Genomic DNA, 26,978 nt, shown 5'->3' on the forward strand with positions numbered 1-26,978 from the left:
AACTTCAATGTCTCACATATGAGTAAATGAGAGATTTCCCTTCAGTGAGCACCAACCATTTGGTTTTTTGGTGTGTTACCACTGTTAATGTGGATATGATCTTAAACGTTCTTGTGGTAACATGGGTGTGGTTTCCAGTGAGTGTGGTTTAAAAGGGGGAGTGGCCAACACTGACTTCCATTTTCGGCCCTCCTCCACATAGGCCAGTAAAATTTTGGCCCTCGGTACCACAGAAGTTGGACAGCACTGATCTAGTGGAAGGTAAAACAAGTTTCTGGTTCCAGGGCATTTGTTCCAAGTATGTAAAGCTGCAAATTCCATTATTTTTATTGTTACGAACTTATACCATAAACTAATGGACAGTAATATTCTGCCACATACTGAAAGTTTTCACAACCCAAGAACTATTAAAGCCAAACTCAAAGGACAGTATCTAAGATACTGATATCGATACAGGAGCTACCAGTGGCGGAACTACCGGGGGAGCAGGGGGTGCGACCGGGCCAGGGTCCGCACCCCCTCAGGGCCCCCCAGCAGTCCGTTCGCCGCTGAAAATGCCGGTAAATGCGGCCGTACGGAGGGGGCGGGGCCCGGCTGCGCATCACGCACCAGGGCCCGCCCCCCTCTAGGATCGCCACTGGGAGCTACATTTAATTGGGCTGGTGCTGTATATAGTAATGATTACTGGTATCTACATGCTTCTCATAACCCTTAAGTAGCCTTATTTTTGCAGTACTTATGATCTATGTAACGATACCAGGAATAGGCAGAGATGGCAATTTAACACAAAGGTATATTTAGGAAAAATAAACAAAGTCTTTTAAAAAACGTTTTCTTGCTGATCTTCCCACAGTCTCTCAACTGTACAAAAAGGTATCCAAAAAATCAAAATATAGATCAGTGCCTACGGCAACAGAAAAAGAAACAAAAAATAGTGTAGTATGTCTTAATGTCACACCGCCACCTAGTGTCAAAGTTCTTTTCTGTGGTTCTTTTTAGAGATGCCAATTTCCCTGTTATGGACTTAAAAAGACTCGCCATACACAATTAATGGATGACCACATGGACACACAGGATTGGACTACGAATGGATAACAGATATACAGTATGTTTTTGTATTTTTGTGTTGTTCTTTGCAACTATGTTACTTTACTTCACTTTAATGAGGTGAATGGGGGAGGTTCCTGGGTTAGTGGAGGGTATTTAATCCCATAATACCCTGCACACTTGAGAAAGGGCTTGACCCAAAACATGTAGTGTTTATACTGCTAAATAAAAAGAACACTTGCAGTTTGAAACTACTGCCTTGAAGCTTATTCCTTTTCCTATATGAATTATCTCTAAAGGTTAGCTGCTCTTAAAGGAGACATATAGGATAAATGAAAAAAAACTAATTTTGTAGGCAATTATAAGTAATATATGGTGTTGCTTTCACATGGTGCTAAACATTAATATCTTTAAAAATAGCCCCTTTATTGGAGCTCCCTATAGATCTCTGGTTCTCTGGTCCCTGTCTGGGTTTCACATGAGGGGTGGGTGTGTCCCTGCCAGAAGCACAGTAGGAGGGGGACAGCCAATCACAGCCCTGCAGTCACACAAGCACAGACAGGCTTCAGTTCCCTATCAGGTCCTGCTAGCTGCTGATTGGTTCCTGTCCTACAGTGCAGTGAGCTGAGTGCACAGCCTGGGAATTCAGGGAGCAGCAAGTGGAAGAGAAGGGAGGGATTATTAGGGTTTTTGCAGAAATATTCAATAAATCAGCCTGAAACACTAATTTTTTTAAGCACAATTCTTCTATATCTAAATGAGTATAATGCACTGGTACGTTTTTATTTTTTACACAAAATGTCTCCTTTAATTGCCGAGAGTGGAGTTGCATTTGGGTTCTCCCTTAAATAACCCCATTATTCACAGTTTGTAATTAGCACTTGATGAAGGGTCTTGTCCCCGAAACGTTTGCTGTGATCTCACTTCAATAAAAGAGTATGAAGTGTATGGTTTTTGCAGAAACATTGTGTGGAGTGTGCCTTTGTATCTATTTTTCTGAGTCTATGGTAAAAAGGTCTTTGTTTTGCAGCAGGGCCTGCATTGAGCACCTCTCAACTGGAAACAAACAAAAGAAAGGTTTTTTCCACTAAAGAGAGCAAGAAGTTAATTGTTTTGTGAATTTATATTCTCATCTGCCCTGAATGTGAAGTGTGGGGTGGGAGAATTTAGGCACAAGGAAAGTATTATTCACATGTCAGTATCTCTGGGAAAGTATGATGTAAATACACCTTCAGCTCTTTTTGTCAGCTTTGTCTTCAGCTCTCATTCGGCGGCTTCATTTTGGCTTCCAATCAGCTTTTGGCTCTCAGCCCACATAATAAAAATGAAAGAGGCCCACCAGGGGCACAGCCCTGCAGTAACCCAAGCAAAGACAGGCTTCAGTTCCCTATCAGGTTCTGGTAGCATCTTGGCTGAGACTCTGCCCACACAAATTAAGTCATTTGTTCTTGCCATTTTTTTAAACCAACTGAAAGGGACATTGTCTGGAAAATTAATTAAAAATAAGTCTGATTGATCATGTTAAATAAATGAACCCAGTCCCATATAGATAGAGGAAGCTTCATCTGAGTATCCCCTATACTAATAAAGCAATGTGCCAATGGATCCAGATTCAGCTCAGGGTATTTACCATATTCATTAGAAACATTACCCCAAGGCAATTAAAGCCTTCTGTCCACTGCAAAGGAAATACTGTACTTCCAGCAATTCATATAATATATAATCAGTGTAAAACATATGCCTGATCAAACTTATGTTTTTCCTTCATTGTGCAGTTGAAAGTGTGCTTTAAAGTGGACCCGTCACCCAGACATAAAAATCTGTATAATAAAAGTCCTTTTCAAATTAAATATGAAATCCAATTTCTTTTTTTGTTTTATTAAAACATTCATAGCTGTTGTAAACTCATTTAAAAATATCAGCTGTCAATCAAATATTGCCTGCCCCTCCTCTATGCCTAGGCATAGAGGCGGGGCAAGCAATTACTTTCACTTTCCATTAGGCACTTCCTAAATGTCACTGCTCTCCCCACATTCCCCCGTTCTCTTCACCATTTAATTGTGTAGCCAGTGCATGGGGATGGACATCAGGTCCCCCATTCTGGTGCACAAACAAGATTCTGAGATGATACAAGACTTGTCTTAATAACAGTGTCCACAAAATGGCTGCTGCCTGCTTGTTATAATTATGAATTCCCAGACTGAAGGAAACAAGATTCAAATAATTTATACAGTGTAATTAAAGTTCATTTTGCCTGACTAACATGATAAAATAGGATTTGAAATATTTTTTTTGGGTGATGGGTCCCCTTTAAGACTACTGTTACATGTAAAATATTTCCCACATTCAGAACAAGAGAAAGGTTTCTCTCCCGTGTAGGTTTGCTGATGGACAGTAAGGTCTGATGATCTGGTAAAACATTTCCCACATTCAGAACAAGGAAATGGTTTCTCTCTTGTGTGGGTTCTATGATGATATTTTAGTTGTTTGATTTCTTTGGTGTCTATCAATGTCTCTTTTTTGAAGAATCTGTTCTGTTACGCGAGATTCATGTGGGAACATATTGACATCATAATCATTATTATCCTGCATTATTAAGGGGTTGTATTGCACAGTAGGAGTAGGTTTATCTGTTCCCTGTATCTTTTCTGTAAGCTGCAATCTGATTGGTTCCCTCCTTAAAGGTTTGTGATATTTCCATTGGCACAAAAATCTGCTCCTCCTATGTGCATTTGTATGATCTAAGACTATGGTTATGTGTAAAACATTTCCCACATTCAGAACAACAGAAAGGTTTCTCCCCTGTGTGGGTTCTGTGGTGATTTTTAAGCTGACCTTGTTTCAAAAAACATTTCCCACATTCAGAACAAGAATAGGGTCTCTCTCCCGTGTGGGTTTGTTTATGCTCAATAAGGGAAGATGATCTGGCAAAACATTTCCCACATTCAGAACAAGAATAGGGTCTCTCCCCGGTGTGGGTTCGTTGATGTGTAATAAGGTATGATGATCTGCTAAAACATTTCCCACATTGAGAACAAGAATAAGGTTTGTCTTCTCTGTGGATTTGTCTATGGACATTAAGATGTGATGAAGTGGCAAAACATTTCCCACATTCAGAACAAGAATAGGGTTTCTCTCCTGTGTGGGTTCGATGATGTGTAATAAGGTATGATGATCTGCTAAAACATTTCCCACATTGATAACAAGAATAAGGGTTGTCTTCTCTGTTGATTTGTCGATGGACAGTAAGTTGTGATGAAGTGGCAAAACATTTCCCACATTCAGAACAAGGAAATGGTTTCTCTTCTGTGTGAGTAATTTGATGACGAGCAAGGATAGAATGAGTTGAAAAACATTTCCCACATTCAGAGCAACAATAAGGTTTCTCTCCTGTGTGGGCTCGTTGATGGACAGTAAGAGATGATGATCTGCCAAAACATTTCCCACATTCAGAACAAGGAAATGGTTTCTCTCCTGTGTGGGGTCTGTGATGATATTTAAGTTGTGTTCGAGTTCTTTGATCATCTTTATTATCCTGTGTTATTAAGGGGTTGTATTGCATAATAGGAGTAGGTGTATCTGTTCCCTGTATCTGTTCTGTAAGTGGATTAATGCTGCAATTTGATTGGTTTTCCCTTTCCCATGAAGCCACTTCCTCTTTAACCCCATTGTTTGGTGGGGGCTGTTCCACTGGAGACATTTGAGGGTTTGTGAGATTTCCCTGTACTGTTTGTTTGGAATCATTAGCAACTGTAGCTGCTCCTGGTATTGAAATCATTCTGTATTCTGAAAGGTTGCCCCCTTCCCATGAAGTCGAGTCTTTATTTGATACATAATTAGCAGGTAAATTCATGCTTTGGCTGCACCCCAACATAGGAGTAGATAATGTTCCCAGTATTGGCTGTGTAATTTTAATTATTCCTAAATGAGAAAGGCTGGATCCCATGATAGGAGTATCTGTTCCCTTTATCTGTTCTGTAAATGGATTAATGCTGCAAACTGATTGGTTTCCCCCTTCCCATGAAGTCACTTCCTCTTTAATGCGATTGGCTGGTGGGGGCTGTTCCACTGGAGGAGTTTCCGAGTTTGTGAGATTTCCATTGTGACAAAATTCTGCTCCTTCAGCCCCAATCTTGCTTGGCTCATTATTATAACATAATGTTCCTCCCAGATCAGCTGTAATATCTCTCTTATCTTCATATTCACCGTCTGGCAATGAGAAGAAGAGATCACATGGTTTGGGTATCAAGATAATTAAAGGTCATGTATACCCCCACAAAACAGCCTCTTTAAAGGGGTCGTTCACCTTCTGAACACTTTTTCCAGTTCAGTTAGTTTCAGGATTTTCACTATAAAAAAACTTTTTACGGTTTTCACAAAATTTAAGCTTAAAGCTGAATGTTCGTGTCTCTAGTGTTTCTCTAATTGATCCATTTCATAGCAGCATATGTGGAATATTAGCAACTATTGTATCAATTCTAACAGCGGCTTCTAATGAAACTCAGGGCTTCTGCTCAGCAGGGACAAACATAACAAATGTATCATTGTATAATTTTAATACAACACAGATTTCAGCCCAGCCCTGCACTGTGCATTTCCCAACACAACATGCAGGAAAGAAAGTCTGTATTATAGCTGGGTGTTTGTAACTGGTAAAGAGGTCACAATCACAAAACAACTGAAGTGTGAGTCAGGTGTCCTGATAGCCAGACCACCTGTCCTACAACTCCCAGCAACCCAGTTCAGACCGCCATCAACAGTGCTAGTGATAGCTTAACACCAGTTCCCCATAGCTTAAAACATAACTTTTAATAACTTAATAGTTAAAAAACACACACACCCTTAGTGTGCCAAGCTTTCCACGACCAAACAAAACCCACTGCGTTAACTACGTCAGTGCTGGATGAAGGGGACAACGAACCGACTGCCACTGGAACTTTGGATTCTAGCTGTCCAACAATGCCTCTCATTCCGGATCCGGGGAACTTGCACACCAGAGGCCTACAAGGGTCGGCACGTAGGCATGTTAACCCTTCAACTGTTGAAGGGTTAACATGCCTACGTGCCGACCCTTGTAGGCCTCTGTACTTGTTTTTCTGTACGACCCTGTACTGTCTCTTCTTAGACAACCTTGCATAAGTATCATCATGTACTAAAAACAATATTATCAGCTTGCCTCAGACAAAATATCTTAGCTAACGCGAATGCACATATTTGTCTCTCTTCTCCATCCTGAAGGATATACCTATTACAGACATATACTATGCTAATAACTATGCTTATACGTCACTATATTGGGACGTCTTTACTTATAACCTATATAAGGCTATGTTTGACCTTCAATAAACGGAACTTGTTATTCTGATCCACTCGTTGGTGTTTCTTTGTGCAAGTTCCCCGGATCCGGAATGCTAGGCATTGTTGGTCAGACGAAATCCAAAGGTTCCAGTAGCAGTCGGTTCGTTGTCCCCTTCAGTCTGGTGTCAGAAGCTGGAAATAGCAAGCGGCACGGAAAGGTAAGAAAGAATCTGTCTTATAAACAATATTTTTCTTACCATCCGTATATGCTTAATGCTATATTCTTAAGCTTAAAGGGGAGACAAAAGAAATCCCTGACGAGGGATTCAAGAAAAAAAACAAGGAAATCCCTGACGGGGGATTCCAAAGGAGTTTTAGGTAAACTCCCGGTTTCTGGAGTTTTAGGTAAACTCCCGGTTTCACGAGTTTTAGGATCCCGGTTCATATATTGTTACTCCTGGAACGGATTTCTGCTGTAACGTCACTGCCTTGTATTCAACTGCATGTTGTCTGTGTCTGTGTTTTACTGTTTGTATGTTATGACAATGTTTAAAGGTTAAGGCATATTTTTTGTTGTTTATAATACATGTAAAACGATCGCTTTATTAAGGAATACCTCTGTGAGTTGACAAGGTTTTGTTGGGCCCCTCGATCCCAAGACAGCTCGTAAATTGTCTTGATTTATTGCGATCGCTTTACTCTATTTCTTTTTGACGTCTTGCTTGTGCCCAGTAGTAGTATTTGAGTTTAGAAACCACACGTTCCCTATAAATCACTATTAGTGCACATGAGCTCTGCCATCCAGAGACAGGCTGTATTCTGGACAGTGTCCTTAAAAAACCGGATCCACCGCAAAATAGGAAGTGACATATTACCGGAAACGCGCGGCCGCGCGGTACCAATTACGGCTAGTTAAACCTGTGGACCACGACCACGCGCCACCTATGCCCCTGAAGAAGCCGCTGAGTCGGTGAAACGCGTAGGGCAGCATAGGTGGACGGTGGTGAGAGTAGCTCTGACCGCTCCCTACGTAGATAAGCAGGTACTCCTGGAAAAATGGAAGGGAGGGGGTTACTGTCCTGAATGGGGTAGACTTTCCTTTTAGGAACACTTTGGTGCATTTGGTCACGCTGCAAGTTGGCACGAGACCATCCACTCGTCCACCTGGGCACTTTTATTTAATGTTTTTTAAGGACACTGTCCAGCACTGACGTAGTTAACGCAGTGGGTTTTGTTTGGTCGTGGGAAGCTTGGCACACTAAGGGTGTGTGGGTTTTTTAACTATTAAGTTATTAAAAGTTATGTTTTAAGCTATGGGGAACTGGTGTTAAGCTATCACTAGCACTGTTGATGGCGGTCTGAACTGGGTTGCTGGGAGTTGTAGGACAGGTGGTCTGGCTATCAGGACAACCTGACTCACACTTCAGTTGTTTTGTGATTGTGATATATTGTATTCAACCTTGCAGACCATCAAGCAAACATTGGTGCATAGTGGATGCTGAATTGAATAACTGGTAAAGAGGTGCCAAATTGACATTCTTCTAGATCTCAATGAGAAGACAAAATATACTACATAGATTCTATGATCTGCATATGATAGAAATCACCCATTACTCACCCAGTGGGCGGAGCTGCTGTGGCTCCTCCTTCATTCCTTCCTCATAAAGGTCCTTGTTTCCTTTTATATAGTCCCACTCGTCCAAGGAAAAATAGATGGAAACATGATGAGTCCTTATGGCAACCTGTCACACACAATGTTCCAGTCATCCCTCAGCCAGAGAAAGGGATTATCATCCACTGTTACTAAACAATAAGGGGCCGCTGTACCCACCTCTCCAGTCAGCAGCTGGATGATGTTGGACATGAGTTCCAGGATCTTCTTGTCATTCTTGTTATTTTCCTTCTGTATGACGGAGCCAGGGGCATGCAGGGCCCCCCCATCATCTGACTTCTTCCTAGGGATGTAGTGCTAAATATTGAAAGGAAGAGAGAATGGTGTTTGAGCTGCAGAGAGACCCCCTTTGTACAGACAGACAGTCTCTTGTCAGTGTGCCAGTCACAGTGCCCCTCACCTCTCCAGTCAGCAGATAGATCATCTCCAGTGTCAGATTCACCATTCTCTCCTTCTTCCCCCGCTCCTCCTCCTCCTCCTCCTCATTTTTATCCTTCTTCTTCCCCTTCATCCCTGTGTCACTCGCTTCCTCCCACATTCCCATTGGCTCCTCATGGGAGGGACTGACCTGGAATTAAGCACTTACACATTTCTATACAGGATTATTCCCAGCAATATCCCCCAACAGAATTACAGGGGCCCAGCACCGACCCCTGTCCCACAGCAACAGCAGCAGCGACCCCCAGTCCCACAGCAGTAGCAGCAGCGACCCCCAGTCCCACAGTAGCAGCAGCAGCAGCGACCCCCAGTCGCACAGCAGTAGCAGCAGGAGTAAAGCAGCAGCAGCAGCAGCGACCCCCAGTCCCACAGCAGCAGCGACCCCCAGTCCCACAGTAGCAGTAGCAGCAGGAGTGACCCCAGTGTGAGACACACGGCCCATAGTAGAGGAGAGTGAGGGGTATATGACAGAGGTGGGTGCCACACAAGGTAGGAATAAGGGAGGCAGCACATATGGGCTCAGTATATTGGGGTGGGGGGTCAGTACCTACCTGTGTGGAAGTTCCCAGAGTTCCCTGCTCCGGCTACAAACCAATGGTCCCGGGTGCTTGGGAGGTGGGAGTGAGAGCGGCTCAGTAAGGGACGGGAGACAATTCCTCACATATCTCTGTACCGCACAAATATCTCTCAGCTCCCCTCACACACAATGTATAGATTTACTTCATGTCTCTGGGTCAGACATCCGCAAATCTCAGTGGCCTATTAAGTAACCGCAGGCGACCAATTCCTATTGTCTTCGTGTACAAAAATATTTTCCCCAGACCCTCATTCCTTTTCCCGCCCCTATGACTATTCATCCAATCACATCACTCGACCCTCACAGGACGCGGGAGAGGCCGCAGTGACAATATCGGGTTTGAATGGGAGGGAAAAGCGCAATTTCTCTGTCCCGCCCTCTCTTCTCTCAGCCAATGAGCACGCGTTCCACGCCCCCTTCTTCCCAGCTACAGGCGGCACAGCAGTTGTGTGAAGTTGGAGCAGGTCAGTGAAGGCAGAGGCTGTGTGAGTGACGGGCCCCTATATCTATTCACTGGGGCTGAATGTGAGGGTAGAGAAGTGGTATAAAAGGAACATATTACAGCTGGGCAGCGTTGTGGGCGGAGCTGAGGAAAACAAACGCCTAGAAAACACTTTCATGGGCCCCTCACAGTATTATTCCTCACTCTCCCACTGTAACAGCAGCAGCCACTTCACATTCACACTGCCTGTATTAGTCTGTATTTTATAGTCTGTAATTTATAATCTAGTATTTTATAATCTGTATTTTATAGTCTGTATTTTATAGTCTCTATTTTATAGTCTAGTATTTTATAGTCTAGTATTTTATAGTCTGTATTTTATAGTCTAGTATTTTATAATCTGTATTTTATAATCTGTATTTTATAGTCTAGTATTTTATAATCTGTATTTTATAGTCTGTATTTTATAGTCTAGTATTTTATAGTCTAGTATTTTATAATCTGTATTTTATAGTCTAGTATTTTATAGTCTGTATTTTATAATCTGTATTTTATAGTCTAGTATTTTATAATCTGTATTTTATAATCTGTATTTTATAGTCTAGTATTTTATAATCTGTATTTTATAGTCTGTATTTTATAGTCTAGTATTTTATAGTCTAGTATTTTATAATCTGTATTTTATAGTCTAGTATTTTATAGTCTGTATTTTATAATCTGTATTTTATAGTCTAGTATTTTATAGTCTGTATTTTATAGTCTGTATTTTATAGTCTGTATTTTATAATCTGTATTTTATAGTCTAGTATTTTATAATCTGTATTTTATAATCTGTATTTTATAGTCTGTATTTTATAATCTGTATTTTATAGTCTAGTATTTTATAGTCTGTATTTTATAGTCTGTATTTTATAGTCTGTATTTTATAGTCTAGTATTTTATAATCTGTATTTTATAGTCTGTATTTTATAATCTATATTTTATAGTCTGTATTTTATAATCTATATTTTATAGTCTAGTATTTTATAGTCTAGTATTTTATAGTCTAGTATTTTATAATCTGTATTTTATAGTCTAGTATTTTATAATCTGTATTTTATATTGTATATAAATGTTGGTGTTTGTGCAGCTCATTGAGGTCATTGTCTGTCCCTCACCTTCACGTCAGTCCAGAGCAATAGAACTGGTGTCAGATATTCCTCACAGGAGCCCTGAAATAGTGACAAGGGGCAGCAACGTCCCCTCAGAGTTTGTACCTCATTCTCTCCTTCTTCTCCCGCTCCTCCTCCTCATTTTTATCCTTCTTCCCCTTCATCCCTGTGTCACTCGCTTCCTCCCACATTCCCATTGGCTCCTCGTGGGAGGGACTGACCTGGAAGTGAGCCTGGAATTAAGCACTTACACATTTCTATACAGGATTATTCCCAAATAAACATTACATCCACCATGTTAAATACCTTGCTTGGCGCAAACCTCCTATGTCATCGCTGACGTGAACTACAGTGTATCACCGTGTAGTTAAACCTTCACTGTATTGTGCGGTGAACAAACAACCAATTAGCCCCATGTGTAACATCCTCATTACCTTATTCATAAAAATACTTAAGTGTGATCATCCATATAAGGTGACCTATTCATATCGTTAAAGTGCCGAGTGCTAAATACTACCTTTCATCAATGCAATTTATTCTTCTTATCAACATTAATTGAATTAAAGTGTCATGTGCAACATGTTATTTAATCATTAGTGCCATATCTACAGCTGGCCACAGACGCAAAGATCCGATCGTATGCAGGCCTGGATTTGTGGAAAGGCCACCTAGGCCCGGGCCTAGGGCGGCAGGATTTTAGGGGGGCGGCATGCTGCCCAACCACACCCACATTTGTTCAAAAACACTGGGGATGCGCTGGAGAGACAATCATTTTTTTAATTTCCCGTGCGCCAATCCCCATTGCTCCTGTCCCCCGGGAGGCGACGGGTGACGAACAGTAGTGGGCCTAGGGGCGCCCCCTATGTAAATCTGGCCCTGATCTTATGAATCAATATACGATCGGACATTCCCATCTCCCGACCTGCCACTAACCATTCCGACCAAATAAAGTAGTTAAAGAACAGATCAGCCGATGTTCTGCCCCTGACAGTAATTGTACGATAGACAATGCTAGTGACAGTCTCCCACTGAAAATCGTACGAACGGGCAATACACGCAGAGATATTACCCGCAGCCGACAGAGCTTTTCGAACCTGTTCGATCGATCAAACGACCGATCTCCGCCGGACGAAAAATGTCAGGACTCTCCACACACGGTCCGAAAATCGTACCAATCCTCGATTCGTACGATGAGATCTTTGCATCTATGGCCAGCTTAAAACTGCCTAGTGCATGATCTTCCTTCTCTGCCAGGCAGAATATTAAAAAGGAATACTTAAAATACTTATCAGGACCATGTGTAACATATTAGTTATACAGTAATCACTGTTTTTAAAGTGTCTGGTGCCTTATCTACAATATGAGAAACATTGTATCAACGTTAAAGGGTATATGTCTAGGTATAACACAGCAGTGTATCTCCTAAGTAAAAAAACATTTTCTATTAGTGGATGTACAAGCTAAGCCTGTGTAAATATCAATCAAACAATCATAGAACATAAGACTAGACAAAAACTTTTTAAAAAGAATCAAAAAGAAAAAAGAATAGACATAAAAAATAAAAAGAGAAAAAAAGGGAGAACATTGAAAAAAAGGGAAAAAAATATATGAGTGAAAATAAAATAAAGCGGAGGAAGTAAAGCTACAAAATAAAAATCAATGTAAATAAAAAATCAAAGAAATCAAAAATAAGAAAACTGAAAAACGAACAATCAAAAAATTAGAAAGAATGTATGACAGAGTAAGAAACAAACAAGGGGAACAGGAACACAGGAAATGATTGTTAGAGCTAGAGAAAAAACCTTGTGCTGACTAAGTATAAAGGGAAACCTACAAGCAAAGCAACAGCACCAGAAGTCCGTTGTGAACAGAAGAAGAAAGATTTCCATAGGGGAATAGGACTTGTTCCCGTTCTTCGGTTTGTAACCTCAATCGCGTGTTCATTTTAAACTTTACAAATTACCTGAACCTATATTAAAAGTGTCGGCCTGTTACCATCACTGCTCTTCATATTGATATTTGTAAGTCATTTCCTGTAGATAGGTTAGACATTTTTAGTAGATGTTTTTCTATAGGCTGGTTGTCTTCCAATCTACTTGACTCGAATATAGCCGGAACCTCTGTGCATTGATATGTGTGTGCACCACAATTATGGGTGGCCTGGCATTCACTCTCTAAGAGTTGTCCGGTGCACGTTCCACTAGTGGCCACAGTCCACCAGGTACAGCAGAATTTCGAAAATGGACAGCACAGTTTTTATAAGTGAAAAAGCCTTTATTGTAACTTGGCTACGACCAAAAGATACAGCTCTTCTGTACCGTATGAGTGGTTCCAGGCTTCACACGTGTGTCATACCCACATTGCTGAATTAACATTGGGGTCACTTACCAACCTGGCGTTCCAAAAAAATGTACCCCATTGTGTTGGTTGCGCACAATCAATCCTAGTGCATACATATACATAGGTTCCTATAGTTAATCACCACCGTTTTTTAAGGCACTTTGCGCTTTGAACATGGTTAACTCTTTAAAGGGAACCTGGAATGGAGAACCCGAAGTCCTCCACTGAAAATGAATGTGAGGTTGCCAGTATGTGGAACAACCACGAAGACGGAAACAAGTCCCTAAAGACAGAAAGGTTAGTCGAGATACAGTTTAAAACTTGTGTGTGTGACAGGAAATACAGGATACTGTCAGGGAGCCGGGAGCTCCCTCCAGGGAGGTAGTCAGGATCGAGGAGGAAGCCCTCTTGAGGGTACAAGGTCGCGGTGTCCAAAGGGTTAAACAAAGGAGTAGTCAGAATCCAGGCAAGAGTTTCACAGGCAGGCAGATAACAGCAAGGTCAAAGTCCAGGCAAAGGGTCAGGATAACAATCAGGAACAAGAGAATAGTAATATCAAAAGTCAGGGAACCCAGGATACACATAGGCAATGTTTCCTATACTTGGGCGCCATTCTGGCGTCTGTGTAGCGTTTTTATGTTTGAATTTGGCGCCATAGTGACGTCACCGACGTCCTGACGTTGGCGTCGATGCGCTGGCGTGTTTGCGCCGGCGCCGCTACCCACGTGGCGGCCATGGGCGCCGCCATTTTGGGAGCGACGCCGGAAGACATAGACGCGCCGCCTGGAGCTCCTGGAATTGCTCCGGGCGGCGTTCGTGACAGTACCCCCCCCCCCTCACGGGGGGCCACCGGACCACCAAGATTGGGCTTCTGGGGAAACTTAGAGTGGAAATCCCTCACCAGACGAGGAGCGTGCACACCAGAGTGTCCTTCCCAAGAGCATTCTTTAGGGCCAAAGCCCTTCCACTTGATGAGGTACTGGAGAGAGCCCCTGGAAATTCTGGAATCAAGGATCTTTTCCACCTCATATTCTTGTTGACCATCCACAGAGATAGTAGGAGGAGGAGACTGGTTCACAGAAAAGCGGTTGGAGGTAGCGGGTTTCACCAAAGAGACATGAAACACGTTGGGAATTCGCATCTCAGGAGGAAGCTGAAGTCTGACAGCCACAGGATTGATCACCTCCAAGATGGGGAATGGACCCACAAACTTCGGACCCAACTTAGGAGATGGCACCTTCAACCGAATGTTCCTGGAAAACAACCAGACTTTATCACCAACCTTGTAGGGAGGAGAGGGTCTACGTCTATGATCTGCAAACGTCTTATGAACCAGAGCGCTCTTCTCCAAGTTCGACTTGGTTGCAGCCCAAATAGCAGACATGTGGGCCGCATGGTCATCAGCAGCCGGAACATCAGACAACACAAAGTCCTGGGGGAAGGCTTGAGGATGTTGACCATACACCGACATGAACGGAGACCTTCCAGTGGAAGTGTGGCAGGCATTGTTATGAGCGAATTCCGCCCACGGGAGGAGATCAGACCAATCATCTTGGCAAAGGGACACATGGTTCCTCAAGAACTGCTCCAGAGCTTGGTTCACACGTTCAGCTGCCCCATTTGTCTGGGGATGATAAGCGGAGGAAAACTGGAGAGTAATACCTAGAACTTTGCACAGGGAACGCCAAAATTTAGCAGTAAACTGGGAACCTCTATCAGAGACAACTTCCACAGGAAAACCATGCAGACGGAAAATATACTGGATGAAGAGCTGAGACAACTCCACAGCAGAGGGAAGCTTCCGCAGGGGAATGAAATGGGCCATCTTGCTAAAGCGGTCAATCACAACCCAGATCACGGTGTTTCCACTAGAGGGGGGAAGTTCGACAATGAAGTCCATTGCTAAATGAGTCCATGGACGAGAGGGGACAGGCAATGGTTGTAATAAGCCACTGGGGCGAGAATGGCTAGATTTGGATGTGGCACAAACGGTACAGGCAGCAACAAAGTCTTTGACATCTTTTCGAATAGTCGGCCACCAAACTAAACGTCTAAGGAGTTCAAGAGTCTTTTCAGGACCAGGGTGTCCTGCTTGCTTGGAGCAGTGGGTTTGTTGAAGAAAAGGAAGTCGTAACTCGGAGGGAACAAAAGCCATCCCAATGGGGGTATTAGGAGGAGCAGAAGACTGTCCGGCCAAGATTTCTTCGGCAATTTGAGGAAAAAGGGATGCAATAATCTTGGTGGGAGGAATAATAGGTTCAAGTCTTTCTGGTAGACGATCACCCGGAGTGAAACTTCTGGAGAGCGCATCGGCCTTCCGATTCTTGGAGCCAGGACGAAAGGTCAGAACAAAGTTGAAGCGGGAGAAGAACAGGGCCCACCTGGCCTGACGAGGATTCAGTCTCTTGAGAGAATGTATGAACTCCAAGTTCTTATGATCAGTATAAATCGTGACCGGAATTGAAGAACCCTCTAGGAGGTGACGCCATTCTTCAAGAGCAAGCTTGACTGCCAGAAGTTCTCGATTCCCTACATCGTAATTCTGTTCTGCTGGAGAAAACTTTTTGGAGAAAAAGCCACAGGGATGCAATTTCCCATCGGTAGAATGTCTCTGGGATAGAATAGCCCCAGCACCTACTTCAGATGCATCCACCTCAATGCAAAAGGGTAACTGAGGATCCGGATGACGGAGGACTGGGGCAGAAGAAAATGCGTCCTTTAGTGACTGAAAAGCTTCTACAGCAACTGGAGGCCAGGACCTGGGATTATCCCCTTTTCGGATGAGAGTAAGGATAGGTGCAATACGGGAAGAAAACCCCCTGATGAATTGCCGGTAGTAGTTGGCAAATCCGATGAACCTTTGAATAGCCTTGGTGCTCACGGGAAGGAGCCACTCTTGGATTGCTGACACCTTAACGGGATCCATCTCAAAACCTTCTGGGGAGATAATATAACCCAAGAAAGGAATCTTAGACACCTCAAAGACACATTTCTCCAACTTGGCGAAGAGAGAGTTCTTCCTCAAACGAGAGAGCACTTCTTTCACCTGGGAGCGATGAGATTCAAGGTCTTTCGAGAAGATTAGGATGTCATCCAGGTACACGACCACAGACTTTCCTAAGAGATCCCGGAAAATTCTTGAAAGACAGCGGGGGCATTGCAGAGACCAAAGGGCATTACGAGGTACTCATAGTGCCCATCCCGAGTGTTGAATGCTGTCTTCCATTCGTCACCTTCCCGGATGCGGATAAGGTTATACGCCCCACGGAGATCCAACTTAGTGAAGATTTTAGCCCCCTTCAGTTGGTCAAAGAGTTCGGCAATCAAGGGCAAGGGATACCGGTTCTTAACCGTAATCTTATTAAGACCCCGGTAGTCGATGCAAGGACGTAGGCCTCCATCCTTCTTTTCCACGAAGAAGAATCCAGCCCTGGCAGGAGAAGTAGAAGGGCGAATAAACCCCCGCTGGAGATTTTCTTGGATATACTGCTTCATGGCAGTGGTCTCCGCTGGAGAGAGAGGATAAGTACGACCTCTAGGGGGCATGGTTCCAGGCAGGAGATCGACAGGACAATCGTATTGTCGATGTGGAGGAAGGAATTCTGCAGACTTCTTACAGAACACATCAGCGAATTCCTTGTAAAAGGGGGGTAGAGTCTTTAGATCAGACAAAGAGATATTCACCCTCTGGAGGGGTTCAGCAGGAAGACAGTGCTGCTGGCAAAATGGGCTCCAACGGGAGATCTGTCCTGCGGACCAATCAATGGAGGGATTATGCAGGCGCAGCCAAGGGAGACCCAACACAACTGGAACGGATGGGCAGGAAATAATTAGGAACGAAAGTCTCTTTATGCAGCGTCCCAACCTGCACAGGCAATTCCCCAGTCGTCATGGAGATAAATTCAGCCTCCAGGGGTCTGTCGTCAATGGCAGTGACACGGAGAGGAGTAGACAATGGGAATAAGGGAACTTCCATGTGTTTGGCGAATTGAGCGTCCATGAAGTTCCCAGCAGCTCCAGAGTCAATGAAAGCGGAGCCGACAATAGTCTTAGTGGCTAGGCGAATCTGTAATGGAAGGAGAAACCTGTGAGTGTTCTCTTGAGACTTCGCAGTAGTGCCCCCTACATGAGTTACCCTAGAAATACCTCGGGGAACAGAACTCGTGGGCTTCACCGGACAAGAGTTCGCAAAATGAGACTGTCCGCCACAATACAGACATAAGCCACCCATTCGTCTACGGAGTCTTTCTTGTTCGGATAGACGAGCCCTTCCAACTTGCATTGGTTCCTCCGGAGGAGAAGGAGAGGCTTGAGTAGCAGGAGTCTGCAGGAGAGGTCTCTGGAAGCGAGGTGCCAGCAAGGGTTGGAATCTTTTACAGCGCTCCCTCTCTACTTGATGCTCTCTGAGCCGAGTGTCCACCTTAATAGAAAGTGCGATCAGATCCTCCAGCAGGTCAGGGAACTCTCTGGAGACAAGATCATCTTTAATGCGAATAGACAGACCTTGATAGAATACGGCCTTATAGGCATCGTCATTCCAGGAAGTCTCAGCCATCAAAGTTCTAAAGTCAATAGCATAGTCACTGACACTGCGGTTTCCCTGCCGGAGTTGCAGAAGACGAGAAGGGGCATTAGTGACCCGACCCGGGGCATCAAATACAGTACGAAATGCTTGAAGAAAAGCCTTGGCATCAAAAGTCAGCGGAGAATTTTTCTCCCAAAGAGATGTTGCCCACTCAAGCGGTTTGCCCACCAAACGAGACATCACATACCCCACCTTGGAACGTTCATTGGGGAAGTGCGAGGGTTGAAACTCGAACTGCATCTGGCACTGTGTAGCGAAACCTCTGCAGGCCTGTGGGTCCCCACTGAAGCGAGGAGGAGGCGGAATACGAGGCTCACCAGACGAGAAACCTGTGCTAGACGAGACGTCCGCCATGGGAGGATTTGCAGCCGCTTGGGAAGCAGGAGGCGCAGGTGGCACTCGGGAGAGAAGGGTATCGAGTGCCTGTCCAATGTGGTACTGCTGGGCTTCATATTCCTGCATGCGGGATGCCAGTCCGCGGAGCGCTCGTCCGACATCAGGCGTAGCTTCCTCAGTAGGATCCATGGCCCAAGTATAATGTCAGGGAGCCGGGAGCTCCCTCCAGGGAGGTAGTCAGGATCGAGGAGGAAGCCCTCTTGAGGGTACAAGGTCGCGGTGTCCAAAGGGTTAAACAAAGGAGTAGTCAGAATCCAGGCAAGAGTTTCACAGGCAGGCAGATAACAGCAAGGTCAAAGTCCAGGCAAAGGGTCAGGATAACAATCAGGAACAAGAGAATAGTAATATCAAAAGTCAGGGAACCCAGGATACACATAGGCAATGTTTCCTATACTTGGGCGCCATTCTGGCGTCTGTGTAGCGTTTTTATGTTTGAATTTGGCGCCATAGTGACGTCACCGATGTCGATGCGCTGGCGTGTTTGCGCCGGCGCCGCTACCCACGTGGCGGCCATGGGCGCCGCCATTTTGGGAGCGACGCCGGAAGACATAGACGCGCCGCCCGGAGCTCCTGGAACTGCTCCGGGCGGCGTTCGTGACAGATACAGAAAAATGTTTTTGAAAAACTATATATATATATATATATATATACACATATATATATATATAAATATATATATATCCTAAGCCGTCCTCCCTTAGCCCGCCCGCATCCGACCAGAGAACATCTATAGGGAGCTCCAATAAAGGGGCTATTTTTAAAGATAACATTAGCCAAAAAAGAAACCAGCACCATATATTATTCATTATTGCCTACTATATTACGGGGTTAGTTATGCTTTATATCCAAATGCAGTAATCCAGCACTTTGTCCAATCTTACTATTGCTCAAGACATGAATAAGACAAGTAAAGGTGCCGGCAGAGAGGGGAGACTGACCAGCTAAGTGTATTGGATTGCTCCCCAATGCCTACAATAATTAGGATATCAACTGGCCTTCAGACTGGGTCTGTTGGGTCCATTTCTCACCCAGTGGGCAGAGGTTCTGGGGATCCTCCTTTATCCCTTCCCTGTAAATGGCCTTGTTCCTTTTTTATAGTCCCACTCTTTCAAGGAAAAATAGATGGAAACAGGATGGTACCCACCTCTCCAGTCAGCAGCTGGATGATGTTGGACATGAGTTCCTCTCTCTCTTCCACTCATTTATGTCCTTCTTCCCCATGTCAGTCACTTCCTCCCACATTCCCATTGGCTCCTTGTGGGAGGTACCTACCTGTGCAGAAGTTCCCAGAGTTCCCTGTTCCAGCTACAAACCAATCGTGAGGTAGGAGTGAGGGATGGCAGATAATCTCTGTACCACACAATTAGCTGTGATGTATAAATCTACTTTATCTACCAAAGTTAATCATATATCCGACAAAGCCAGAGGCTTTATACTAATTACTGATTCCTGTTGTCTGGGGGTAAAAAATATTTTTCTCAATCCCTAATTACCTGACCCGCCACCATGACTATTCATCCAATCACGTTGTTTGCCCCTCATGGGGAGCGTGCAAGGGACTTTTGGGTTTGAATGGGAGGGCACACTTGATACAGCTCGTAGTCTTTGTCTTGCCCTCTCTGCTTTAAGCCAATGAGCCTGTGCCCCTCCAACTCCTTCACAGCTACAGGCGGCACAGCAGTTCTGGAAAGTGGAAGCAGGTTAGTAAAGGATAAAGGCTGAAATGTCTTCCTGGATGATAGATATTGATGAATTTGCCCCTATATGTATTTACTGGGGAGGAAATATGAGGGCAGAGAACTGGTAATAACAGGAACATGTTCCAGCTGGGCCAAATTTGAGGGTGGAGCACAGGAAAACAAAGGCAAGGGCATACTGAGGAGAAAAGGGCACTTTCAGGGCAGAAATGGAGCCACCTCACCTATTCTGATTTGCCCCTTAACCTTTCACTCACCAGAATCAAATTTACTGCCAACCCCTGCATTGAAAAGCATGTGAAAAAACAAATCCTCAGAAATAGCAGAGTATGGGCTGGGGCAAGAATAACCTGAATGCAAATAACAAGATCAGCAATGTGGTTTCTTTATTAATGAGCAGTCAGTGCATGTGGCCCTTGCTGGAGCACTTGAAATTGGTGGGATCATCCAGGGAGTAAGCACATAATGATTACTGTGGATAATGACATGAAGGCCACATAGTGATATCAGCGCAATCCAACTACATAAGTATGGCCTACAACTGGTACTGGATCATTACTCAGGTTTCTAGAAGGAAACTAAACAACCTGTAATGAATTAAAAACTGCCATTTAAATTATTTTTTTCATTTTCATGATATTTTCAGTTTTACATGAAGAATTTGAATTACATGTGAATTTGAAATAGGGTCACCCCTTGCTGTTTTGTCCTTCTGGCAGGGGGTTAAGTTACCAGAGACTACAGGGAGCTCCAATAAAGGGACTATTTTTAAAGATAATATTACATTTTAGCACCATGTAAAAGCAACACCATATATTAATTATAATCATTTATCCTATATGTCTCCTTTAAAAGCCTTCCTGACATTCAAGGTTTTTTCAGTTGAATTCGATTCGATTCGATTCGGGTTGGGAATATTTGTTTGAGTTGTAGACATCTTCTTAAATAACCTCCCAGTTGAATTGTGAGTATATTCAAATTTATTAGAGTAGAAAAAAAATTCACATGAATTTGACCTTTGCTAAATGGGCCTGTAAATGTGTATACCCGATCCATTATTGTTTGACATGACCTGTAGTATAGAATCTGTCCATCCATCCAAAATCTGCCATGTAGTTTAGCTCAGAGGCTTCAGATAGAGATAAAAATATTGTACATTAACCAAAAGGAATTATACTTTGGTAGCATAATGATTGTATTTTGCTCACTCTGTATATGTACAGTCCTTATCCAAAAGTGTTTTTTCTCTTGTGTATCTGGGAATGTGTAGTTAGTTGGGAATTATGTTTAAAACATTTGCCACATTCAGTACAAGTGAATGGTTTCTCTCCTGTGTGAATCCTGAGATGAACGGTAAGGTCGTGGAGATGAATAAAACACTTGCCACATTCAGAACAGGAAAATGGTTTCCCTCCTGTGTGAATTTTTCTATGGGTTCTAAAGCATGAACGATCACTGAAACATTTGCCACAGTCACTACAGGTGTACGGTTTCTCCCCCGTGTGAATTCTTTTATGGACTCTAAGGCCTGCACCATCACGGAAACATTTGCCACATTCACTACAGCTGTATGGTTTCTCTCCCGTGTGAGTTCTTTTGTGGCCTCTAAGACAAGCCCGATCGCTGAAACTTTTCTCACATTCAGTACAAGGGAATGGTTTCTCTCCTGTGTGAATTCGTTTATGAACCCTAAGGCATGCCTGATTGATAAAACATTTCCCACATTCAGAACAGGAAAATGGTTTCTCCCCTGTGTGGGTTCTGTGATGTACAGTAAGACTTGAGCGATCTTTAAAGCCTTTCCCACATTCAGTGCAGGAAAATGGTTTCTCTCCTGTGTGGGTTCTTTGATGGTTAGTTAGGTTTGAGTGATGTTTAAAGCATTTGCCACACTCAGAACAAGAGTACGGTCTCTCTCCTGTGTGAACCCTGCGATGTATATTAAGGTCCGAGACACAAGGGAAACGTTTCCCACACTGAGAACAAGGAAATGGTTTTTCTCCTTTGTGAAGCTTCAGGTGTCTGTTAAGATTGGAACGATGAGTGAAATATTTCTCACACTGAGAGCAAGCATATGGTTTCTCCCCTGTGTGACTGCTCTGATGGTCAGTAAGATGGAGACGACGAGCAAAACGTTTCCCACATTCAGAACAAGGGAATGGTTTCTCTTCTGTGTGAATTCTCCCATATGCATTTTCCTCACCCACAAAAACTGAATGAGTTTTCTGATGCCTGGCAAGACCGGCCTTAGTACTAAAATGTTTCTGGCATTCGGAACAGATGTACAGAACTATATTGCCAGTAGGTGTATCTGTTCCCTGTATCTGTTCTGTAAGTTCATTAATTCTGCAATCTGATTGGTTTCCCCCTTCGCATGAAGCTGACAAACTGGTATTTAGGTTGCATCGTATCATTGCAGCAGATGTATTGGTTTCCAGTATTGATTCTGAAGCAGTAATAATTCTCATATCAGAATGGTTTCCTTCATGACATTGCACAACCTCCTCTTTTATATAATTCGCTGAGCTGTTATTCAGGCTGTATCCCATGATAGGAGTAGGTTTATCAGTTCCCTGTATCTGTTCTGTAAAAGGATTAATGCTGCAATCTGATTGGTTTCCCTCTGCACATGAAGCTCTTTCCTCTTTAATCCCATTGGCTGGTGGGGGCTGTTCCACTGGAGAAATTGTGAGATTTCCTTTGGCACAAAAATCTGTTCCTTCAGCCCCGATCTTGCTTGTCTCATTATTATAACATAATGTTCCTCCCAGATCAGATGGAATATCTCTCTTATCTTCATATTCACAGTCTGGGAAAGATACAAACAGAAATAATTTATACATAAATGTATGGATTCATTGTTTCAGGAACTGCAGGCATAGAAGACACAGAAATTGCTGCAGCCCAAATCTCTCCAATGGCTACAATGTTTAGGAGATCAGTGAGTGTTGTCCATCTCTATCCACTTAGGACATTTTCCCCAACCCCTCCCCCCAAAAATGCATTGAAGTCTATAAGTTAGAAAAATGTTTTGACACGCAGCAATTTTTTTCACTCATTTGAATCTGTGGGTATCATTTCTCTGCCAAAACTTGACAAAAAATTTTTGCTCATCACTATTTATTATTAACATGTATTTATATAGCTTCAGCATATTGCGTAGCACTGTAAAGTAAATGTGATTATACAACTACATCACATGAATTATATACATAGAACATATGGAGTTACATACATTACAATCAATACCGGTACAAAAGGTGAGGAAGGCCCTATGCAAAAGAGCTTACACTCTAAAGGGAAGGGAGTAATACACAAGGTGTGGGAGTGGGCAAGATGGAATTAAGTGGGTGAGAAATGTGGTACTGTATGTGGTGTTGCGTTTGGTAGTTAAGCAGAGTGAGGGGAGGCTTCTCGAAAAAGAAGAGATTTCTTGAAAGCAGAAAGGTTGGGAGAAAGTCAGACAGACCGTGGGAGAGAGTTCTAGAGGAGGGGTGCAGCCCTTGCAAAGTCTTGAATGTGAGCATGTGAGGAGGTAATGAGAGAAGAGTTGAGTAGCAGGTTAGTAGAGGAGCGTAGTAAGTGGTTGGGTGAGTATATAGAGATGAGTTCAGAGATGTAGGGTGGGGCAGAGTTATGAAGTGCTTTGAATGTCAGGGTCATTAATTTAAATTTAATTCTGAGAGGTAGTGGAACCAGTGCAGGGATTGACAGAATGGTGAGGCAGAGGAGGAGCGGTTGCTGAGGTGTATGAGCCTCACAGCAGTGTTTATTATGGACTGGAGAGGTGACAGTCTCTGGAGGGGAAGGCCAATTAATAGAGAGTTACAGTAGTCTAGACGTGATATGATGAGAGAGTGAATAAGAATTTTGGCAGGAGCTTTCCTTATACACAAACTGCTGCTTAGAATCCTGTCCCCATAGCTTCTGATATTTACCCATTACTTACCCAGTGGGTGGAGCTGCTGTGGCTCCTCCTTTATCCCTTCCTCATAAAGCTCCTTGTTTCCTTTTATATAGTCCCACTCGTCCAAGGAAAAATAGATGGAAACATGATGAGTCCTTATGGCAACCTGTCACACACAATGTTCCAGTCATCCCCCAGCCAGAGAAAGGGATTATCATCCACTGTTACTAAACAATAAGGGGCCGCTGTACCCACCTCTCCAGTCAGCAGCTGGATGATGTTGGACATGAGTTCCAGGATCTTCTTGTCATTCTTGTTATTTTCCTTCTGTATGACGGAGCCAGGGGCATGCAGGGCCCCCCCATCATCTGACTTCTTCCTAGGGATGTAGTGCTAAATATTGAAAGGAAGAGAGAATGGTGTTTGAGCTGCAGAGAGACCCCCTTTGTACAGACAGACAGTCTCTTGTCAGTGTGCCAGTCACAGTGCCCCTCACCTCTCCAGTCAGCAGATAGATCATCTCCAGTGTCAGATTCACCATTCTCTCCTTCTTCCCCCGCTCCTCCTCCTCCTCATTTTTATCCTTCTTCTTCCCCTTCATCCCTGTGTCACTCGCTTCCTCCCACATTCCCATTGGCTCCTTGTGGGCGGGCCTTAATTAAGAATTATGCAGTTACAAGTGTAATAATAGCGATATCAATGAGAGTGCCAGTGGGCGGGGTCTTGTTTAGTGTTCTTCTCTTGGCCACGCCCACATCCGGTCCTCGCACCCAGTCCTTTAATTCCCCTCACTGGCAGTACAGGAAGCGCAGAGGCACCGCCATCAGGTAAAGCAGCGAAGCTGTCACTCACTAACATGGGTCCCAGGATTCCCTCTCTTCGCCTCAGTATCAATGTGCAGCTCGTAGCGCTCCTATTCCCTCTGCTCAGCCGCATTGATTGGCTCTCAGCCGTCACATGCTGCTCCCGGTGCACTCTGGGTTCTTCACGTCATTGGCTATGAGAAAACAGGCGCTAAAAGGGCTCAAGACCAAACTAATACCTACATGTTTCCGATCAGACAGTATTCTCTAACTTTACTAATTCCCGCCCACTTCCCCACACAACCAATGACGATCAAGCTCTGTTTCTCTGTGCACAGCCAATGAGCGAGCGCGGACTCTGTGTGCATCCTAATAGGCTGAAGCGCTTACCACTAAAGGGGAGAAGTTTCGGTTGTGTTGGGTTCACTAGCGGAAGCCTCGTGTGGGACTGGCACTTCCATAAGAAGTTCATGATGGGACTTTGGCTTCATTCTGTCCATACTCAGCAGCTCATACAATTACAGCCACCAAAGCGACTCCTGCTAGGGGTCCGCCTCCCTCTTTTCTTCCATTCATGGGCGGAGCTTTCTCTCTGTCAGACAGCACTTACAGCCCCGCCTCCAACCCTCACGTGACTGTGACGCAAGCAGACGACTGGTCCGGAGCGGTAGAGCTGGGCCCCGGGGAAGGAATTGGTGGGTACACACGTCCTTGTTTGTTCATTTCTCCCTGTCTCCTCACACTGGGGCACTTCTTCCAACAGCGGCTGTGTGTGCAGCTTCCATCCCTGTATCAGTATTAAGGCTGGGGTCCTGCTGTGGGTCAGAAACCCAGTATCAGTGCTTTGTCCTGCTTTTCTGAGGCGGACCCTGTACATATTGGGCCCCTATATTAAATCAGACTTCCCAACTGTCCCTTTTTCTGAGGGACAGTCCCTCTATTGACAGCTCAACCCGCAGTCCCTCATTTATACTGGAAAGTCCCTCTTTTCTCTGCACTGAACAGCCAGAAAAAGAAACAAAGTTTCTCACTTAATTGGCTTTTAGCAGAGAGCCCAGAACAGCTAACAGGTGCAAATAAGATACGTTGTAACAATTTTGGGACACAAAAAAACAGTTTAGAGGAGAAATATTTTAAATTTTTGTAAAATGAACATGGTAATTAGTCGGTGTGGCCACAGAAAGGGGCGTGGACAAAAACATTTGGCTGCGCTATGTGCGAAAAAAAAAATTGTCCCTCTTTTTACTTCCAAAATGTTGGGAGGTCTGATATTGCTGGTAAGGATTGGGGCCCTGTACAAGTGGGACAGACTATATGAGGGCAATACTTTCCCATAGAGGTGCCATACATCACCTCCCAAATAAATCCTTAGACTAATCATGACACTGTGTATTGTGGCACATTCATCTTTACTTGAAAGTGAATAATGAAAATATAATAAGAAAACAATTTTTGAAAATACAATAACGGCAAAGGAGGGTAAGATTTCATAGTTCCTAGTCTTCTCAAAAGCAGACATTTTGTGTAAAAAAAAAAAAAAGGAACGTACCAGTGAGTTATACTCATTTAGGTATAGAAGAATTGTGCTTAAAAATGTAGTGTTTCAGGCTGATTTATTGAATATTTCTGCAAAATCCCTAATAATCCCTCCCTTCTCTTCCACTTGCTGCTCCCTGAATTCCCAGGCTGTGCACTCAGCTCACTGCACTGTAGGACAGGAACCAATCAGCAGCTAGCAGGACCTGATAGGGAACTGAAGCCTGTCTGTGCTTGTGTGACTGCAGGGCTGTGATAGGCTGTCCCCCTCCCACTGTGCTACTGGCAGAGACTGTTAGGACACTCCCACCCCTCATTTGAAACACAGACAGGGACCAGAGAACATCTATAGGGAGCTCCAATAAAGGGGCCATTTATTGCCTCCCTATTGCAGGGATACTGGTAACACTCTCATGTTCCACCACCTCCCTCCTTAATACTGTATAACCTGAGGTCTTTCCATCCCCAATCTACACCATGAAAATATAAAGCACCCCTCTTCAGGGACACAGAGTGTAGGTTTCTTTTTCAATATTCTATGGATCTGGGCCTCTATAATTCTATTGGGAGATATTGGTGGGAATATTCTTGTATAGAAATTTGTAAGTGCTTAATTCCAGGGTCACTTCCAGCTCAGTCCCTCCCACGAGGAGCCAATGGGAATGTGGGAGGAAGCGAGTGACACAGGGATGAAGGGGAAGAAGAAGAAGAAGGATAAAAATGAGGAGGAGGAGGAGCGGGGGAAGAAGGAGAGAATGGTGAATCTGACACTGGAGATGATCTATCTGCTGACTGGAGAGGTGAGGGGCACTGTGACTGGCACACTGACAAGAGACTGTCTGTCTGTACAAAGGGGGTCTCTCTGCAGCTCAAACACCATTCTCTCTTCCTTTCAATATTTAGCACTACATCCCTAGGAAGAAGTCAGATGATGGGGGGGCCCTGCATGCCCCTGGCTCCGTCATACAGAAGGAAAATAACAAGAATGACAAGAAGATCCTGGAACTCATGTCCAACATCATCCAGCTGCTGACTGGAGAGGTGGGTACAGCGGCCCCTTATTGTTTAGTAACAGTGGATGATAATCCC

General features: G+C 43.9%; 3 protein-coding genes across 14 annotated transcripts in view; 1 reads left to right on the plus strand and 2 right to left on the minus strand.

Moving 5' to 3' along the window:
• LOC108704314 (oocyte zinc finger protein XlCOF7.1-like) overlaps positions 1-26,978 on the plus strand; it is a 224,937-nt gene that overhangs the window by 180,915 nt on the left and 17,044 nt on the right. Inside the window, exon 1 of one of the 5 annotated variants that reach the window (XM_041579045.1) lies at positions 24,152-25,049. The exons of the other annotated variants lie outside the window; for them this stretch is intronic. The gene's annotated coding sequence lies outside the window, so the exon portion shown is untranslated. Of the gene's footprint in view, positions 1-24,151; positions 25,050-26,978 lie in introns of those variants that run through there. 5 annotated transcript variants of the gene reach the window in all.
• Positions 1-26,978, minus strand: part of XB5772961.L (Gastrula zinc finger protein XlCGF53.1 L homeolog) — a 579,535-nt gene that overhangs the window by 93,624 nt on the left and 458,933 nt on the right. For 2 of the 8 annotated variants that reach the window (XM_041579012.1, XM_041579011.1), the window contains exon 1: positions 9,007-9,460. The exons of 5 other annotated variants lie outside the window; for them this stretch is intronic. The gene's annotated coding sequence lies outside the window, so the exon portion shown is untranslated. Of the gene's footprint in view, positions 1-9,006; positions 9,461-10,846; positions 10,859-26,978 lie in introns of those variants that run through there. One more of the 8 variants, XM_041579019.1, reaches the window with a different exon arrangement.
• LOC108704256 overlaps positions 3,443-26,978 on the minus strand; it is a 46,490-nt gene continuing 22,954 nt past the window's right edge. The window contains exons 4-10 of the mRNA XM_041578377.1: positions 24,964-25,165; positions 23,806-23,859; positions 23,593-23,716; positions 20,879-22,452; positions 8,177-8,293; positions 7,964-8,087; positions 3,443-5,256 (exon numbers count right to left, since the gene is read on the minus strand). Of these exons, the coding sequence (XP_041434311.1) occupies positions 3,770-5,256; positions 7,964-8,087; positions 8,177-8,293; positions 20,879-22,452; positions 23,593-23,716; positions 23,806-23,859; positions 24,964-25,165 (3,682 nt within the window). The 3' untranslated portion in view covers positions 3,443-3,769. The remainder of the gene's footprint in view (positions 5,257-7,963; positions 8,088-8,176; positions 8,294-20,878; positions 22,453-23,592; positions 23,717-23,805; positions 23,860-24,963; positions 25,166-26,978) is intronic.

The sequence above is a fragment of the Xenopus laevis genome, chromosome 9_10S, assembly GCF_017654675.1.
Source record: "Xenopus laevis strain J_2021 chromosome 9_10S, Xenopus_laevis_v10.1, whole genome shotgun sequence".
Taxonomy (NCBI): Eukaryota; Metazoa; Chordata; class Amphibia; order Anura; family Pipidae; genus Xenopus; species Xenopus laevis.